The sequence below is a fragment of the Ptiloglossa arizonensis genome, chromosome 2 (genome assembly GCF_051014685.1).
Source record: "Ptiloglossa arizonensis isolate GNS036 chromosome 2, iyPtiAriz1_principal, whole genome shotgun sequence".
In the NCBI taxonomy this organism is placed as follows: Eukaryota; Metazoa; Arthropoda; class Insecta; order Hymenoptera; family Colletidae; genus Ptiloglossa; species Ptiloglossa arizonensis.
The window spans coordinates 32,304,774-32,322,731 of record NC_135049.1 but is presented as its reverse complement, the minus strand read 5'-3'; the positions used below and the strand labels follow the sequence as shown (position 1 = coordinate 32,322,731).

At 52.6% G+C, this 17,958-nt stretch overlaps 2 protein-coding genes across 2 annotated transcripts; one reads left to right on the top strand and one right to left on the bottom strand.

Annotated features, from left to right (window-relative positions):
- The first annotated feature begins 850 nt into the window (after window positions 1-850).
- Psgef (Protostome-specific GEF) lies at window positions 851-14,233 on the top strand. The gene is made up of 16 exons (XM_076303992.1): window positions 851-953; window positions 1,789-2,030; window positions 2,276-2,901; window positions 3,095-3,882; window positions 5,397-5,634; window positions 7,160-7,214; window positions 7,871-8,149; window positions 8,906-9,214; window positions 10,241-10,656; window positions 11,012-11,224; window positions 11,302-11,664; window positions 11,740-11,851; window positions 11,908-12,326; window positions 12,567-12,788; window positions 12,857-13,199; window positions 13,838-14,233. The coding sequence occupies exons 2-16, from the start codon at window positions 1,791-1,793 to the stop codon at window positions 14,090-14,092; spliced, it is 4,878 nt and encodes a 1,625-aa protein (XP_076160107.1). The 5' UTR covers window positions 851-953; window positions 1,789-1,790; the 3' UTR covers window positions 14,093-14,233.
- A 1,171-nt stretch (window positions 14,234-15,404) lies between these two features.
- Window positions 15,405-16,464, bottom strand: Mrpl30 (mitochondrial ribosomal protein L30). The gene is made up of 3 exons (XM_076303993.1): window positions 16,065-16,464; window positions 15,872-15,998; window positions 15,405-15,786 (listed from the first exon to the last, which is right to left on the bottom strand). The coding sequence occupies exons 1-3, from the start codon at window positions 16,169-16,171 to the stop codon at window positions 15,502-15,504; spliced, it is 519 nt and encodes a 172-aa protein (XP_076160108.1). The 5' UTR covers window positions 16,172-16,464; the 3' UTR covers window positions 15,405-15,501.
- Window positions 16,465-17,958: the final 1,494 nt, after the last annotated feature.

Sequence of the window (17,958 nt, the reverse complement as noted above, 5' to 3'; positions counted from 1 at the left end):
ACCACTTAACGGACCTACCGTCTCGACGTAACTTACAACCGGTCGAGCGACGAATATCTTTTTAATTTCCCGAGTGCCGGTTTAACCTTGTCGCGTAATGTATCGTTTTTCGGTAATCAGAATTTCCTCTTGTCGACGTATCGTAAAATCGAAACAAGTTGCACGCGCTCGGAGGATTTTCAACGCAAAACCTTGGAACGCGTAAACATCGTGTTCGGTTCCGAGGAACCGGAGAATCCGTGTCGTGGAGTTCTCCCTTCTCGGTGTGACGTAGCCGCGACGAGTGACGTTTTGCAAGTGTGGTCCGTTTGCGCAAACTCGGTAATTCGTTACAGATCGCGTAAAATTGTTCTCACGCTGTCAGCGGCGCCGAAAGCTGTTCAAGGCTCGGTGGTGCGCGTAGGGAAGCGTACGAGGACGTAGGAAAGGGTCGCGAAAAGAATAGAATACGTTAAAGAAGAAGGACGGGGCGAAATAAGCTTAGATAGCGATCGTCTCGTTGACGGTGCTTCGACACCGAGCTCTCGTGCTTTGCAAGACCAGATGGAAAGCACGCTACGACGGCTTCCACCATATGGGCAGGTGCCCGTGCTGTTTTACATGCCGACGTCCACGGTTACGTGTGTGTACGCGCGCGTGTTCGGAAACGCGCCGGTGCGTACGCGAGTGCGCGCGGCTAAAGGTGGAATCGAAAGTACGTGAACGCGCGTGAAAAAGTGCGTGTTACGGGACAAGAACGCGTGCGCGGCATGGTAACAGCCTGTATGCAAATGAATGCATTTTTATACCTACTTCACAATGCAGCTCGCTCACCCCCCCTGAGGAACCGTTAAAAGTGAAAACCTGCTGGCGCTGCTACTGGCTGCTGACAGCGTTGTACCTGTTTCCGTCTTTGCGGGAAAAACGGGATTTTTCGGCGATCGACCGCGCGGGAACGAGCTCTCGTCGTCGAGGTACCTCGCTCGTATCGTCTGGGATCTTCTGGGAGAACGACGAACCATTTTTCCGGACGAAGCTGTTCGAATCGGTCGGTCAGAGAAATTAAATTCTATTTTTGAGATCGAATCGAGAGAATTTCTTCGCATCGTTGCTTCGACGCGGTTGTTCGGTTCGACCGGGTTTGTTTCTGACGAACAACGGGAACATTTTACGCGTACGGTGTCTCGTTGGTCGCAGGAATCGCGGACTCGTGCGTTCGTTAGACCGAGGGAAGTGTTAACTGGTGAAACCGACTCAGGTGTACGGGTTTCACCTGTTTCGCTGTTTCCCGTATGCTGCGACAGGTGCGCGCCTCGATGTTTTCGTCACCGTCTTTCTGTTATTCCTCTCGTTCTTCTCTGTTATTTCTTTCCTTTTTCTCGTCCTTTTTGTCAATGCCCTTGGCCCGCTATGTAATTAGAACCGGACATGTATTTTCGAGGACCCGTACGTTCGATACGGGTCCCGATAGAAGGCGGCCGCCACCCTCCTTCTTCCTGCGATCGTGTCCCTTTAACGCGAGATGCCGCGATAAGTTTCCTGTTTCTTTCGTCGCGTGCACCTTACGGGAGCTATTGTTCCGTGTATCGGCGCGGAAGAAAACGCAAACGGTAACGGAAAAATCGTCTTTTCGACGAGACCGATTCCTCGTCGATCGTCGTCCGCGGATAGCCAACGTTTCTCCCACCGATCCTTCTCGTCGATGATTTCTAGATTACGGGTTCACTCTCGAATTTACAAAAGCCCACTCTTCGGTGGAAAAAAGGGTAACGCGAAACGTTTCGCTTACAACGTGCTTTCTGTCCGTAGAGATGCTGAAGTGGACGGTCTCGAGATCGTTGTCAGCGAGCAGCTCGACGCCTCACGGTCCACCTAACTTGAACAAGGCGCCCCGTAGGCCTTTTCGAGACTTGTCCAACACGCCTCCCGCTGCTGGAACCAAGACCAGGAATATACCTGCTCAAACGGCCGAAAATGTCTCGGCGAGAACGACGCCGGCACGCCGGAGGAGATGCAGAAGCCACGGCAGCGATCTGAGAACGTATTTTCAGGTATCGATCCTCGTCTCGATCCACGAAGAACGTGTCGGGAGGTAAACAGGAAATGTCCCCAGAAACAAAGTTCGAGAAGTTCGAAGTAGAGTCGTAACTAATAAAAAATTGAATCCGTCGTCGGCATTGTTCCCTCCGAGTTTTAATCTTCGGGAGAATACTTTTCCACGTCGTTCCCTACTTTACACGATACTCTTTGTACGGAATGTATTGAAAAAGCGGGCGCCCGACCGTTTTGTTTTCAGGCGACGAAGCCTAATTTGCGCGCGAACAAGCGCCAGTCGATGTCACAGCAGCCGGACAAGTCATCGGTCACCGAGAGCTTTTATCAAAGCACCCCGCGAGTCGACACCGATATCGGCCCGTTGACGTTCTTCCCCGCCGGTAGCAAATGCTCCACGGCTCTGACGTTGCCAACCGATCCGGCGTTGTTCATGAAAACCCGTACGAAGAGCTTCCAGACCGACAACGAGCTGCCACAGAACATCGTCAACGAGGCCAGAGCGAATCTACAGTCCCACGTCTCGGATTTCTTCCAACAGATATCCATGGCGACCAGTCCCGAGGACGTGATGGAGTCCGACGCGGTACCCCTGGCGAAGAACGGGCTCTACGCCACGAACGGCGAACCGAAGACAAAGTTCGCCGATTGCGCCAAGTTGACGTATCTACCGAAACTGGCGAGGATCACGAAGATCCACGCTCGATGCAAAACCCCCTATCGCGCCAAGACCGGGCCAGCCGCGACCCCTTACAAACCCAAGAATCACGGTCAGACGCCATTGGCCGGGAAACTGTCGACTTTGGTCATCGATCAGGATCTACCTAAATTCGAAAACATGGACAACACGGTCACGGAGGTCCTCAACAGGTAAGATGCATCCTCCGAGTCGAAAGATGCTCGTCGTAGATCCCGTAACGATTTATCTCGCGAGAATTTGCACAATTTTCCAACGACGATCCGACACGGTCTAGTATTCTAAAGTCGATCCGGTGGAAGATTGTCGCGCGCACGATCGTCCACGTTGGTTCGCGTTAACGTCGGCCGTCGTTTTCTCGCGCAGGGAGCAAGAGATGAATTTCACCGGCAAGACGGTGGCGGAGATTCTCTTGGGGGACGTGGAGGAGAGGAAGAAACTTCTCGAGGGAAATCGAAACGATCAGATACCGACGAAATCCGAGCACACGTACGAGACGATCGTCGAACAAGAAGAGAACGCGGAGGAGGAAACGCCGCCACACAACGACAGCTCCGTTTCCTCGGCGAGTCAGCTACTGGAGGATCCTTCGCCGATGTCGTGGGCATTCACCTCCCCGCCCAACGATCTGGACGGTGAGTTCACCCTCAAGAGGCAGCGGGGTATACGGAGGAAGCGTCATCGGAAGGACACCGAGAAGATTTACGAGGGCAAGAGGGCGAAGAGACGATCATCGAGCCACAGTCCCACGACCAGCTCGAAAACGGCCAAGCCGCGGGACGCGTTGGTGGAAGCCGTGAATCCGAACGTGAAGAAACTCGCCCTGGAGACCGATCTCGACTCGACTTTCGAGCTGAAGCCGGTCTTGCCGCCAAAAGCGTTGCTCTCCGTCAGGGACGATCCTCGCAAGGACGAGGACGCCGGGAGGAAAGCAGGATCCTGGGATCTGGACAGCCCGAAATCCACGGTCACGGACGACTTTCCAAGTTCGAAATCGTTCTTGAACTCCGTGTCGAACACGCCGGAGGCACCGTTGGTCGCCACCGTCAGGAGGTGTCTCAAGTACAGCCCCGAGAACGAGCAACCCAGACCCAATTGTCACGGGTCCATCGAGATCGAGTACTCCGTCTTGGGCGATCAGATACACGTTCGAGGTAAGTCTCTACGGAGGGAACGAAATTGCGAACGTTCTCGGTCGAATCTCGGAAACATTGTTCTTTCGAGTGGATGGATTTCGTATCGAGAACCGACGAAACGATTTCATCGTCGCCGAGAGTTCCGTAAACCCTGTTCGTTTTCGTCTATCCGCATCCACTCTCGTACACGATCGCGGTATTCGAATCCTGCTACATTACGGATCAGATTTTTCCATCGCGTATCCCGGATTTCAATCTCGTTCTCGTTACTCGCGCACGAAACATCGAGCAACTGCTCGTGCCAAACTCGTTTCAAAGTATCGAAGGGGTGGAACGCGGGGCTGATTCGCTCGGCGCGTCGATCCAATCTTTCAAGGCGAACCTTTCGCGAAACGCTGACGCGTCGAACCGATTCGTCGTTCGCGCGAACGAAGGGGAAACGCGTTCGTCGATGGAGAGAATCAATTCCTCGTTGGTATCCACGTCGCGTAAAAATTCGAGAATGTTCATCGGGCGCGATACGCTCGAAAATTTGTATTCCCATCGTTTTTATTTACCGTTTAGCCTCGAGATTGCCCGTCTCCAAATATTGAAATTCTCCCGAGCAGCTACGTGACCAGGTTTCCTCGTTGCGCGCACGCGAGAACTCGTTTCGGCGGGTAGAGTCGTCGATTCGGACGGAGCCGAGTCCGTTGTATCGCTCGGTGAAGCAAATACCGGTGAATCGAGAAGAAAGAGATCGAACGATGGACAGAGTGGTCGGTGACTGGTCGAACGTACGAGAGAAAATAAAGAACGTTCGCACGTTTGGTGGTGGACGGTGTCGTCGGAGCGGCGATAATCCGCGGTGGTTCCTCGCGAGGAGGAGACGTCCCTGAAAATCTCGCGCGAAGGGGCATGCGCCGTTTTAGGTGGTACGAGGGGGGGTGTTTCGGTTGGCACCCCGCGATAGACGAGTGTGCCAGTAACCCACAGACCCTCCTGGCAATTCGCTCCCGGTTAGTAGGCCTAGCAACATTGATTCTTGGCGGTATAACGCGTCCTTGCGTAAACAACCCTCGTGAAATTCTGACTCCGCGAGGTCTCCTCTGTCTCGGGTCCCTCGGTGGCGCGTCCAACCCCTCCCAGGGCAGAGGGAAACCCCCGTCGATAAATCTTGCCCGCCGCTGCGGTTTCTCCGCGAACGCATCGATCTCCCGTTCCGCGGCGAACGGCGAGTTCCTCGGACGGTTCGGTCGCGGAGAACGAGGGACGAGGAGGCAAGTTTTCGTCGATCTCTCTCGCCGCAAGTGGAAGAGTGCCGCATTGGTCGGGCGCTCGCGGCGCGAGTAGTGCGTGCGGGGATACGGGCGGGACGTGGCAGTTCTCTCTTGTCGCACGTGTGTCGCGAATCTCCGTCCAGGAGCTACGAGGTACCTCGTTTCGCCAGAGAAACCGTTCTCGAAACGAAAATAAATAAAGGAAACGTTTACGCGCCGCGGTGGAATCGTACCGTGTCGCGAGCTGACCCGTGTCCTTTCTGTTTCGCTCAGTGATAAGGTGCAAGGACCTGAGAAGGGTGTACGAGGGTCCCGTTCACGCTTACGTGAAGGCGAGCCTGAAGAACGCGAACGGCGAAGGGGTGGTCAAGAGGACAGCGGTGCACCGGGCTACACCGAATCCCGTTTTCCACGAGACCTTGATACTACCCTGTCCGGCGAACAACAGTCACTGCACCAGCAAGCCCACGTCCCTGGACATCGCGGTCTGGCACAGGGATCGCCGTGCAAGGTGAGCATGCTCGCGAAACAGAGGAAAAACAAACCTGCCAGTGAATCCTGGCGCAGACGGGAGTACGAAACCACGATCCTGGAAAGAATCGAGTGGTCGTACGTTTTGCTCGATTTATCGCAAGATCGACAATTGTGGTAGAACTCGTTCGCGTTGGAAACGAGGGAAAGATCCGCGTACGTTCGACTCGCGTTACGATCGGGAAGAAAGAACATTTCTAGAAGGAACGATACCGAGTGGTTTCGGTCGACCTTGACGAGACCCGCGACATCGAGCGCGACTCGATCTCCCGATCTTTCCTTCTCCCTGCATTAGCTATTCGTGTGGTAGTTTTCGAGACCCGTTCGAAACAATTCGTCAGGGTGTACGTCTTTCCCTCGAATCGTTCGCGTTACCGTCGACCGTGTTCCCTCGGCTCGTAATTGGCGCGCTCAGGTACCGTGCAATTCGAGCCACGGATAACACCTTTCGAACGATAGTCGGTTAACTCGGTAACGATAGTTAGCGCCCCGGAGATATCAATCTCTCACGCAAGGCGAGCTTGCGTGCACCGTGAGAACGTTTCGGTAAGATTCTCGGCCGGCGGTGAACTTCGAACAGGATAAACGTTTCTCGAGCGTTGGAATTTTTCGTAAGGACGACCGGTTGTTTCTCGTGTTTACGCGTAACGATCGACGGAATCGATGCGCGCGTCCTTTCGATTCGTCCTTGTTCGATCGTCGATGGAATCGATCGAAAGGAAAACCTAAAACGGCACGAAACACGGTGGACGCGTGTGTCCTTTTCCGATATCGAGCGCTACGGAGAAACTCCGAACGGAGCTCCTTCGGGGCGAAGATTAAAATGGTCGTCCAGCACCGGAAGCGGGCGCCGTCTCCGAGGAAACGATATCGAGGTCAAGAACTACGACCCGGTTTCGTTCGGTTCGGGTGTCGAACGAGTTGCACACGGTTCCGTTCGGAAACATCCTCGAGAACCGTTGGTCCTAGCCCGCGCGCTACGTACAATCACTCGATTGGGCGAATCCGCGCGCGGTTCGATCGTTCAACTGGAGAGCTGGTTCGCGAGTTCCGTGTGGACGTATCTCGCGCTCGTTGGTGCCGCGAACGCGCTAATTCGACGGTCGATAGCGGCGAGCGCGTCTCGCGACGAGATAATTTTCCGTCGATTAGGAAGCAACGGGTCCATCCGAACACCGTAACGAATTTCTGGGGTATGTAACGCGGATTCCTCGCCGGTGGGAGAGGAATCGATTCCCTGTAAGCATGCGCATCGCGTAGTCCACGTGCGCTTGGTCACATCCGCGCGTCTCTGCAACGGTGTTTGGTACGGGCCAGCTCTCGCTCTGTAAATACTCGGTTCGCGTGCGCGCCGCCTATGTAACCACGCTATCGTCGTCTCGCGTACCGTACGTATTCGTATGCGGATACGCCGCGGCTGCATCGGCGCGACGCGTAACGCGTACCTGTGTACCCGCGGTTCGACACCGAACAATTTATGCACGCTTTCGTTCACGGTGTTTCAGACGTAGCGAGCTGTTGGGCTACATGACTCTGCCTCTACCCCTGTCCCAAGACAAGGTAAATATTTCACGATTAAACTTCACGAACGCGATCGAAACGCGACGAGTACTCGACTCGTGAATCTTTCGTTCGTCGAGCGAGCGAGCACCGTCGTCGTACGCCGAGCGAACCCGACGAGGAAGTTCCGTACACGGTCGCACGTCAGCTGTTTACCGGGGTTTCGTAAGTCTTCCTGGCTTAAGGTCAGGGTTAAGCTCGTTACGAGGCAACCGAGCGGAACTTTGTCCAACAAAGATTCATTTGCGTTTTGACCTCGTTAAAAGTGACACTCGCGTTTCTCGGGGTTGCGTTCACGGGCGATTCGATCGAAACGTTACATTTCGTTCGTAAACGCGACACGTGCGTGCAACGATGATCATGGTAGCCATCTATTGCGTGGTGTTTTTCGTCGTCGGGGTTCTCTTGAAGATCTTCGTGCTCTGTTGAAACGATGGGGAGAACGCTCGTGGGAACTGTTCCTCGCCGGTTGCGCGCGTCGAACGGACAGACGTTTAAATAACGCACGAATGGAACGAACGAACTTCCGTCTCGAAACGTTTCGCGTTACGGGACGCGAGGTCGCCAACGAGTATTCCAGCTCGGGGAAAACCTCGGAGGTAATTCGAGCGCGAGACCTCGCGAACCTTTCATCGATACTTACCCGAACTTTCCAGGAAGCGACATGGCATCCACTAGAAGCAGGAACCGGTCGAAACACCAGCACGCTCTATGCAGGTTTGCCTCAAGACTGCGGAGTCTCGCCTCCTTTGTCGAAGGACGGGGAACCAGATAATAATTCCGATGCGGAGAACCTGACGTACTTGAGGCATCTGGAATTGGAGCCGGTGGATCCGTTGACTGGTTTGGCATTGCATCCGGGTTTCACTGCCAGGGGCGGTAGAACACCCTTCACCGTCACGAGGAGACTGATCAGACAGACCGCGGCTAATCAGGTTAGTCGTTTACCTCGTTTCGCGATTCACATCGAATTTCACGTTTTCAGGAATTTCGCACGGTTCGATCGAGCTCGGGATCCCGATATTTGCCCGTCCAAGTTGAACACGTTCGAGAATCTCCGATTCGATCGACGCGATACGAGAGAATCCATCGCGAGGGGTGTAACTCCATCGCGAAGAGTCATTGTCCTCGCGCGCAATTGCCGGGAGAGTTTCGCAGCGGGTACACTTGTAGCTGCCATTACGGCAACAGGCCCGATCGTGGGTCTCAGAGTGGGCCTGGTTGCGCGTACCCCGCTGCCGATTCCATTATCGAACCACCGTCTCGGCTCGTTCCCCGTTGCGACCCCCTGTCGCAGCGAGATTCGTCCAAGGCCCTCCTGCGGCACGTACACCTCGCCGGAGGATTATTAGTAGCCTTTCGAGCTACGTTCGCGAAGGGACTAATTGAAACGTTTCTCGATTTTAATGCAACGTAAACGGACTTGGATCCGTTCGATCTCAACTAGGAGTCGCACTTCGAAATCGTAGCTCGTACTCGCGCGAGCGACAAATACCTCACGGTGTTGCTCCCATCCTGCGCACGTTGAAACGAAATGTCAAAAATCACCGAGTCGGTGACGCAGTCCGCCCACGCGAAGCCACGGACTCCTCGAAGGTCGAGCGGGCGGTTAATCGGACCAGAAGCGTTCCAATTGCTCTGCGGTAAAATCGTTTAGCGTGTTTCTGACGAATGGTTTTTTCCTCGCACAGATTCCATGGGGATTCTCTCTGTCCTGGGGAAGACCGCCCCGTGTGGAACGCGTGGATCCGGGCAGTCCGGCGGAACGTTCCGGTCTGAGGCCAGGTGATTACGTGGTGTTCGTCGACATGACGAACGTGGTGACGCGGCCACGGGAAGAGATTCTTGGATCGATCCAGGCGGCCACGAATCAACTGATACTGGAGGTTTACCGGAAGGGAGGGCAGGCTCACTCGTTGATGCACCGACCTAGCTCGATGAACGTCAGCCTGCAGCAACCGGTCGTCGGCGGACAGCACGCGGTTGCGTTCAGCGCCGAGGTCGGTACAGGCGTCTTGGTCTGAACTCGGCAGGCTCGTATCGCATTCGACTCTCTACGGGACGAGAACGTTAACCGCGAGGGACCTGAACTGTCCTCGGCTTGGTCGTAGCTTCGCTTGTCTTGTCTTTTTTCTTTACCCTTTGATTCGTAACGTTCCCCAATTATCGTCGATCCGTGCAAAACTCGAAACTCGCCGATCCAAAAGTAACGAGTTTCGATTTTCCACGGACAACGTGCTCCACGGATTGCTAGCTTCGCGGTAATCGCGGCGATAATCGACCCCAGCGGCTTTTGCATTTACGTATTTTTCATTTTGCCTCTTCGAGCGATAACCAAGACAGAGAGAGAGAGAGAGAGAGTGAGCGAGCGAGTGAGAGAGAGAGAGAGAGACGCAACGAAGTTAAACCGTTGATTTTCAACTCGAACGTTTCTTCGATTGTGGAAAACATTTAGCATTCCGTCGCACGCAGGATGAAAGACTCTCTCGAGAATGGTTCCCCCGAGCCGCGTATCGGAGGTTGTGCGAGCTGCGACACGCTGCATGCGTACTTCAGAGCTTACTTTTATGTTTATTCGTTGCACGGCATGTCGCGCGACGTTTTCCTGTACATTCATTTTCGTGACTCTGTGTTGTACTTAAATGTAAACGCGTAGTGTATAGCGCGTGCCCGATTCCTCTGTCAGGTCGGGGACACGGTTAAGTTATGTTTTGTAATTTCCAACGGTTGTTCTTTTTTTTGTTGTTCAACAAGTTCTGTTTCAAACCATCCATTGCGTTTCGTTCATTTATTTCACCCTTACACCCCCTTAATTTTAAGCTCCATTCGAGCCGCGAACGTACATCGTCGTTCGGTTGGCACGCGCATGCACGTCGATGGAAACCGCCGGCTTAACGTATACCCTCGTCGAAACGATCCGTTCTTTCCCCCCTTTGCATGTATCGCTAAAAACTCGCGTAAAAAAGACCGTCTTCCATTGAAACTGGAACATATCGCACGACTTTTGCGAGTGGACGCGCGTTCAGGTTTTCCCGAACCTGGCACCGGACGCGCCGCCGGAAGAGGAGCTGTCCGTGAGAGAGTCGCGGTACTGGGGCGTCTTGAAGAGCGGTCACACTCGTTTCATGGCGCCGCTGGCCGAGAGACGGGACGTCCTCAGCGCTGCCGATTACCTGATACTCTTCCAAAATCTCGACGAGTTGCTCAAGATCTCCGAGGAGATCCGTGACGAGGGAGGCGGCGTCGAGAGTTACCTCAGTCGCGTTCCCCGTATCACCGCGGCCTACAGACGATACCTGAGCGGTCTCCAACGAGCCTGCTACCTCCTGGTATTTGTCAGACGAAACCCGGCCTTCCCGAAACTCGTATGCGAGCCCGCCGTGCCGCACAAGAGACGTCCCGATCTGACGGGCGTTTTGCTCCTACCTCTAGAACACTACAGGTGCGTTCGCCGATCGTAATCTCGGACGTTGTCGACGTCTGCGCCGATCTTTAACCCTTCGTGTACCGGAGTCATTGGTTTTCAAACCGCGTCTCAAGGACTCGCGACCGGTAAACGATCTCGATTCACGACAAAAAGCGTGGAAACAAAGGACCAGCGCGACCTTGAGTACGCATCGACGAAACGATATTCGGAGGGTTAACGGAAAATAAAAGTTTTCGTAGTCTGGCCAGGAAAGAAAGAAATATCGGTCCCGGGAGCGAGAATCGTACCTGATCGAACGACCGATTTTTCTTTCTCCCGTTCTCATTCGATGTTCCACCGACGAGAATCACGAGTAACTTTCCTCTCGCAGAGAGATGACGAGACTGTTGGGTCTGGCGTCGCCGAGGAATTGCCAGCAAGCGAGAGACTTGGCCCAGGGTTACCGGGAAGCCACGGCCAACGCCGGCGTGATGGAACCTCCCCGCGGTACCGGAAGGCCTCTGCTCAGCTTGCAGGAGGTCGAGTCCCGACTAGTTTTCGCGAGATGCAAGCCATTCACTCTGGCCATGCCCGGAAGACAATGGTCTGATCGCGAACACGCATTCGAAAGAGAGAACGCGATTCGGTTGGTGTTTATTTCTCAACTGTGCGGCATTTTAGGCTGTTCGGGGGCGCGCTCGCGAAAGTGGAAAGTCGCGCGCGCTTGCGGCCCTCTTGGGCGTTGCTATTCACGGATCTTCTGGTGTTCGCACGGGTCTCGAGGGATCGCGTGCTATTCGTGACCGAGGAGCCACTGCGGTTGTCGAACATCGCCGAGGCTTGCTTCACCGTACGGAAACGGCCTACGGAGTTTCGATTGCAGATCGCCATCAATCCCAGCGGGAATGCGGAGAACGGTCACGTCGAGGTGTCGAACAGCGGTGGATGCAGCCCGCACAGTCGTCCCCGGAGACGCGTGATGGTGTTGCGCGCCCCGACCCCGGAACTGAAGGCCGTTTGGCACAATCTACTTCAACGGCAGATGTAAGTTGTTTCGATTTCGTTGGTGTCCGTACCTACGCTAGATTCGTTTGTCTGCATTAATTCGTCGTATTTTAGAATCTATGTGAATACAGGCTATGGGGGCACGCCGAGCCAAGACAGCCCGGAAGAGAGCCCGATCACCGGTAACAACTTCACCGCCGTCAGGGAACCGACCGAGAGCTCGCAGGTGAGTCGAGAGTGATTCGTAGAAAGTGGTCGCGTGGATAATCGAATCGTCGACAGACCACCAGGGAATCCCAGAAACCGGACGAGGAGAAGGAGTCACGCTCGGCCGAGAGCATCGACACCATTATTAAGAACACGAGAGAGGACAATCATCTCGCCCAATGGGTGCGCAACTCGCGTCAGATACCACCACCGGATCACGAGGAAGCGCCTATCGAGGAATGGACACCCGAAGAGTTGGCGGCAAGAGCTCCGAAGGAGAGCATCGACGAACCGGACAGGGAGCAGAGTATACCGGTCGAGGAGGTAGCCGCGGAGGTGGTAAACTCGGACGCGGAACAACAGAGCACCGCTTCCAGCGCGAGTCTAAGCACGGTCAAGTCCAACAGCGTCACCGCGACCAAGAAGAACGGCGCTTTGACGTCCTCGAAAGAGAATTCGACGAGTTCGATCAATATCTGCAGGAGATGCCACAGGTAACGTTCGAGGGAACAAAGGCATCGAGCTCTTTATCGTAACGTTCCGGTCCTCGAGTTTCTAATATTCGCCGACGGATAATAATCGATAACCCGAGACCTAGTGTGTAGACCGAATTGCGAGTGCTTAGAACGGATACGAGAGAAACGCTTGTAGGGTATAAGGAACTCGGTGAATCTCGAGCTCGTCTTTGAAAGCGTCGAATGGTTCGTTGTTAAATTGTACGGTTACGATCGTAGATCCGGTTGCCCGACGCCGCCTTTATCGAGGGACCCGTTTTCCCCACTGCCCCCAAAGATTTCGGTCGTGCCACCGACACCCGACTTTTGCACCAGATACAGACTGAGGAACGGCCTGCACGACAGTCCTGGACGGAACAGTCCCAGTTACACGCCCGCGGACGGTAACACCGAGGACGGCAGCGAGGACGACCTCGACTGCGACGGTGAACCGCCTTACAGGTAAGCGTCGAACCCGGCACGCCGACACGAGCGACACGAATCGGAGATCTTTCGAATTCTCTCTTCAGAGCTTTGAGAAGATTCGGCACGATGAGTAGTCTGGATCAGGACGACGAGCTCGAGGAGCAAGGGGACGACGACAATCGAGACACCGAGTCTCCGCCCACGGGACTGAGGGCCTGGACCGCCAAAGCGAGCAGCTACGTGGTCAGCAAAATGGTTCTCCTCGAGCAGCTCAGCGAGGGTGTCGGTGGTTACCTTCTTCAGCCGCCGGTTCCACCGGAGAGAACCGAATACTCTTTGGATCCGAACGACGACGAGGGCACCACGTCCGGTGCCACATCCGGGGACGATATCTGGGGTACCCCGACCTCTGGCGGCCCGGACGACGAAAGCTTTTCCGCGAGCTCGGTAATGACGCGAGGCTACTCGAGGCGAGTTTTCCCGTGTCTCGAATCGAACAGTTGCACCGATGCACCGACCTTTCGTAACGTAAGGCAAAAAGGGAGTCTCTTTCGCCCGAGACACGTGGAAACCCACTCGAGATGGCACAATCGACGATTGAATCGAGCCTCGAACGTACGCTAGACTTCTTTATCTCGACCATTGATCCCGCACCGATGCATCGATAGAAATTTTGAAAATTCTTGCTACCCAGGCGCGCGTATTCTTTCTTCCACGACGAGTTTGCTTTTTCACATTTTTAATCTCACGTACCGAGTAGCTTGCTTGTACATACACGATACTTGATCACGGACCAAAGCCGACCCTCGTGTTGCGATCCAAAAAGGGGTCGAAGGTAAGGAATTCCAACTTTTGCGAGCTGACTTTGGAACGCTGCTACTTACTTAGAATCGCACCTCTCGTTTCCATCGTGGAAACCACGAACGACGAAAACGTTCGATTACGCTTGGCCGAGTAAGGTACGCGAAACGAGTAACGCGACACGCGCGAAACACGAGGAGTTAGCTTTGCACGCATCTGCATGACAACGGCTTGCCCTCTGTTTGCAAAGAATCACTAGCCCGAGCTGTGCCTGACTTCCCTAGCCGCCGCCGAACGGTGTGGCCGTTGCGGCTGCTTCCGGCGAGGATAACTACGGCCTGAACCTCTCGACGGAGGACGATCCCGACCAGGAGTCCGAGAACGAAGACTGCAACCTGCCCGAGCTGAACATGGACCAGCTGCTCGGCAGCGGGAGTCTCGGCTCGTTGAGGTGTTTCCTGGGCAGACGGAGATTGGAGCCGCTTCCGGAGGAGGAGGACTCGCCCGGTAGCGGAAAGGATCAAGTGGGATGGTGGTGACAGAGGTTTCACACGGCGACGTCGAAGAACGTCGGCTCGAGCAACGATCCGAACGAACGGGATCGCATCTTCGCCAAACTGAGTCAGGAGGACGAGGAATTCCGCAGGAAAATCGTGAACCTTCACCGAAAACTGTCGGATGTGGACGACGGTTGCCCGAACGCCGAGACCGCCGCCTCCGACACCTTCAAGGGCTCCATGGAGGCGGAACGTTTGAGGGAACTCGAATCGGTCGCGAGGAGAGCGGAGGAGACCAGCACCAAGAACGCCGAGAGAGCGAAAAGAGAAGCCGCGGAGGCAGGGGACGCGAGGAACCGAAGGTTCAAGAAGGGGGATGTTCAACACGAGCGAAGAAGGCAGATGGAACTGCTACAACGGAAATCGAAGAAACTCGAGGAAGAATCGGACGATCCGAACGACGGCAGCCCGACCAGGACCACCGAGAAGAATTTCTTGAATCGACTGAGGATAAAGAGGCGCAGCATGAAGCTTCTCAGTTTCTTGAGCGGGAAAGCCGCGGACAGGTCGCAGGAGGAACGAGCCGCGAGACTTTTGAGAATGTACATGCCCGAGAAGGGATCCAAAGCACAAAACACTATTTCTATACATCATACGTCCAGGGACAGGCGATTTTGGAAACTTCGGAGTCGGAGGCGAACCAACTCCTCGTAAACGGAGAGAGAACGATTAGTTAGGAGCGAGGAGCGAGAGGCGGAGCAACGGCCGTGTCTTTGTTATTAGGACTTCCAGTATTCGCGTTATCCAAGTTTTTTGAATTCTATTTAAGCATGTACAAGGTCGAACTTGTTTTCATAGAATCTAGCGTAATTGTACGGAATTAGGTTTACGATTTCAAGTACTAGATCTATCTTCTTCGTCCTGTAAAACGATTTCAAAGTAAATCAGTACTCTCCCATTGGGAACGGTTAGCCGATTAAAAAGTTCCAGAGTGTAAAAGTTGCGTCCTGTATCTTAGCGCGCTTGTCAGATTGTTAACGGAACGGTCCCTTTGAAAAAAGGATACGAAACGGCCTAGTGGAATGTCTTCGAGATGTACGTTCAAGATGTTTCGTTTATCGCGTAAGACTGCTCGTTACGATTCTAGTCTCGCTCATTAAAGTCTAGATAAGATTTATTTAATTTTTGGAACACCGTATTTAAGTAGGTCCGCACGACTGACCCAAAGCGGCACACATCTTCCACGATAGATCTTGCTCGAATATACAAAACGAGGAAAAACTGTAAAAAAAAACACTGAAATTTTAACATTAACCTACTGTTGGTAGGTTGTAACACGGTCGTACGGCTGTAATCAACATACAAATAAAGTATATTATTTGTTCGATGGTCGCATTTTCATTTCCCAACACTGTACAATAAATTATACGCGAACGAATACATTGTCCATTTTAGAAGTTTCCTTTCATCCATTGAAGTCTAAGTTTCTCGCTTATGGTCGCCGTAGATAATTTCTTTACGGACGATTGCGCTTTCAGAGTAGCTTCTAGGCGAACGGGATCTAGCTTTCCAAAGTTGTCGTATCTTCCACTCTCGTGTACGTAAACGTTCGACAAGTCGTTGATATCCGGCAACCTTTCTGGAATCTTTAACGGAATGACCTTTATCAAGTGCTTCACTTGCCAAAGTACCTTGCACATTTCTGGTGTATTCTTTACAAACACTGGATCGTTCACCTGTGAAAAATAAGTTCTAGGTGAAGTACCGACCGTGTGCAAGAAAATTATCGTCCGATCGAAAATTAACGCTTCGAACGCTTACTCTTTCTTTGAAGCCTAATTGCGTAAGAATATCCTTTTCCCACCAAGGTTTACCTTTAAAGGGTTTTACTCTGTAAACTTGAAAAACTTTCGACGGTACAATTGGAGGATCCACGTGAGTCTTCTTACTGAAACAATGAACGTTTTTAGCGTCGATACGCAATAACGATCAAAAGTGATATCGAGCTACTCACACTGGATGATATTTGATCAGGTCGTATCGAACGGCATCCTCGAGCCAACGTTTCGAGTAGTGTCGATGGCGTACAAACGTTAATAGAACGTTCCTACAATTTGCCATTTCTTAAAGAGTACGTAAACTTTGTCCGATTGCCCGAAGTTAGGTTATGTACGCGTTACAAGATTACGTTTACCAATTGTAACGACGTTATCGTAAAACTATGTAATCGTTAATCGAACGGCTACTTTTAACGTTGAAAAATTTGTCTACGACGACTGTAACATATCGATGTTTCGTAATTATTCCATTTTCCAGATTGTACACTTTCTACCGAACGGTGTCTTCCTACCGATTACGGCGTCACCTAGCGGTAAGAAGGAAAGCGAAACGTGTTTCCTTATCGTTTCCACATTATTTGCCATGTTATCGATTCGTGGAGGAATAGAAACGAGTTTTCTACGTTTACTACCGTGGTTCAGTTTCCAGAATCATCGTTCTTGAACAAAGAGGTCGCTCGAGAACCACCGATGTTTTATAAGGTTGGTACATCAGATCGCGCGATACCAACTCCTTTAAGACGAAGCGTCTGCTTTATGCGTCGTTCGTGCCTTTGCTACGCAGCGAGATACGGCATTAAGATTATCCGAAGATGAAAAAGAAAAGCGAAACGGATGCACCGTCCGGATGTACGAAGTAAAGTGGATTCAGGTGTAATCAACTTTTAGAAAATCAATAAAGCGTAGTGGATTCGGGTGGAAGCATCTTGGAAGAAGTCGATAATTTATGGCGGATACAGATGGAAGCACCTTTGAAAAAGTCACTCAGGTAACCGTTAATAATTTAAATAGATTTTATTTCAACGAACGTCGATGGGCTCTAGATACGTTCGTCTCGTACAATTTCTTCGCGAACGAAATAATAACGATTTTCTGTGTTTCGATCCGTATATCTTGGGTCTCCTTTCGGGACACGATCGAAACAATGCATACGCTAGAAAATATTAACGAATTCACGGAGAGAGCTAAAACCGGTGAAAATTGTTGTATCCAAATTGTAACAAGAGAAGTTTAATATCGCGAACATAAAAAACCTACCCAGCATGGATATTTTATACTCGTTCATTAGTCCGAGAGCAGGTTTTCGTGCCACGTACTAGAAATACCTTCCACGGTAGCGTGGCACAAATACTCTTTTTAACGGTCTCTGCGTTGAAGTCGCGATTCTCGTAGAATGTTTGAAGCTATCGCGCGAGGTGTTTTTTTGTCTCGTGCAAGAAAGACACGAGCGAAAGGGTCGGAATCGTTAAGAATACAAGAATGTCGCGAATTGGAAAAATTACAACCGCGTTTGAGCGTTCGGTGTATATACAAGTTCGTCGACATTGCGCATTCAAATATTCCTTCCCTTCCTGACCTGGCTGGCTGGCTGGCTGGCTGGTTGGTTGGCTGGCTGGCTGGCTGGCTGGCTGGCTGGCTGTCTGCAACCCCTCTGCGTTCGGAGATTACGTAGAAATACAGCACATTCCTACGCGTTGCACACTCCCAGGCATCTCGTTTCCGCGAACAATTTACAAATACCGCGCCGTCGTGTTTGCGAAAACACCGAGAGTCGAATTTACGAGCGACGATCCGCGCGAGAATCGAAGCGCGAAAAGATCTGTCACCGGAGAGGTTAATTAACTGTAATTAGCGTTCGCGAGAATACCGAATCCGTGGCCCCCTTGAAATCTGGAACCGTTCTCGCCGCTTGCCACGAAAGTGGAGTTTTATATTTAGATTTATCGGTACGATGCGAAAGCGTACACTCGGGCGCGGGTGCACTCGTTATCGGAACGCGGGCTCGTTTAATCCCCGTTCCGCTTAAGAGGTTAGCCTGGAACGGAGCAAGGAAATTTAGGTTATCTTCCA

Bases quoted from the DNA above. Each gene is read 5' to 3' on its own strand.
- Psgef (XM_076303992.1), top strand. From the start codon at position 1,791: ATGCTGAAGTGGACGGTCTCGAGATCGTTGTCAGCGAGCAGCTCGACG. The intron at 10,657-11,011 runs GTGCGTTCGCCG...TTCCTCTCGCAG, and splicing joins CTACCTCTAGAACACTACAG to AGAGATGACGAGACTGTTGG. The intron at 13,200-13,837 runs GTAATGACGCGA...TGACTTCCCTAG, and splicing joins AAAGCTTTTCCGCGAGCTCG to CCGCCGCCGAACGGTGTGGC.
- Mrpl30 (XM_076303993.1), bottom strand. From the start codon at position 16,171: ATGGCAAATTGTAGGAACGTTCTATTAACGTTTGTACGCCATCGACAC. The intron at 15,999-16,064 runs GTGAGTAGCTCG...TCATTGTTTCAG, and splicing joins CTGATCAAATATCATCCAGT to TAAGAAGACTCACGTGGATC. The intron at 15,787-15,871 runs GTAAGCGTTCGA...TATTTTTCACAG, and splicing joins AATTAGGCTTCAAAGAAAGA to GTGAACGATCCAGTGTTTGT.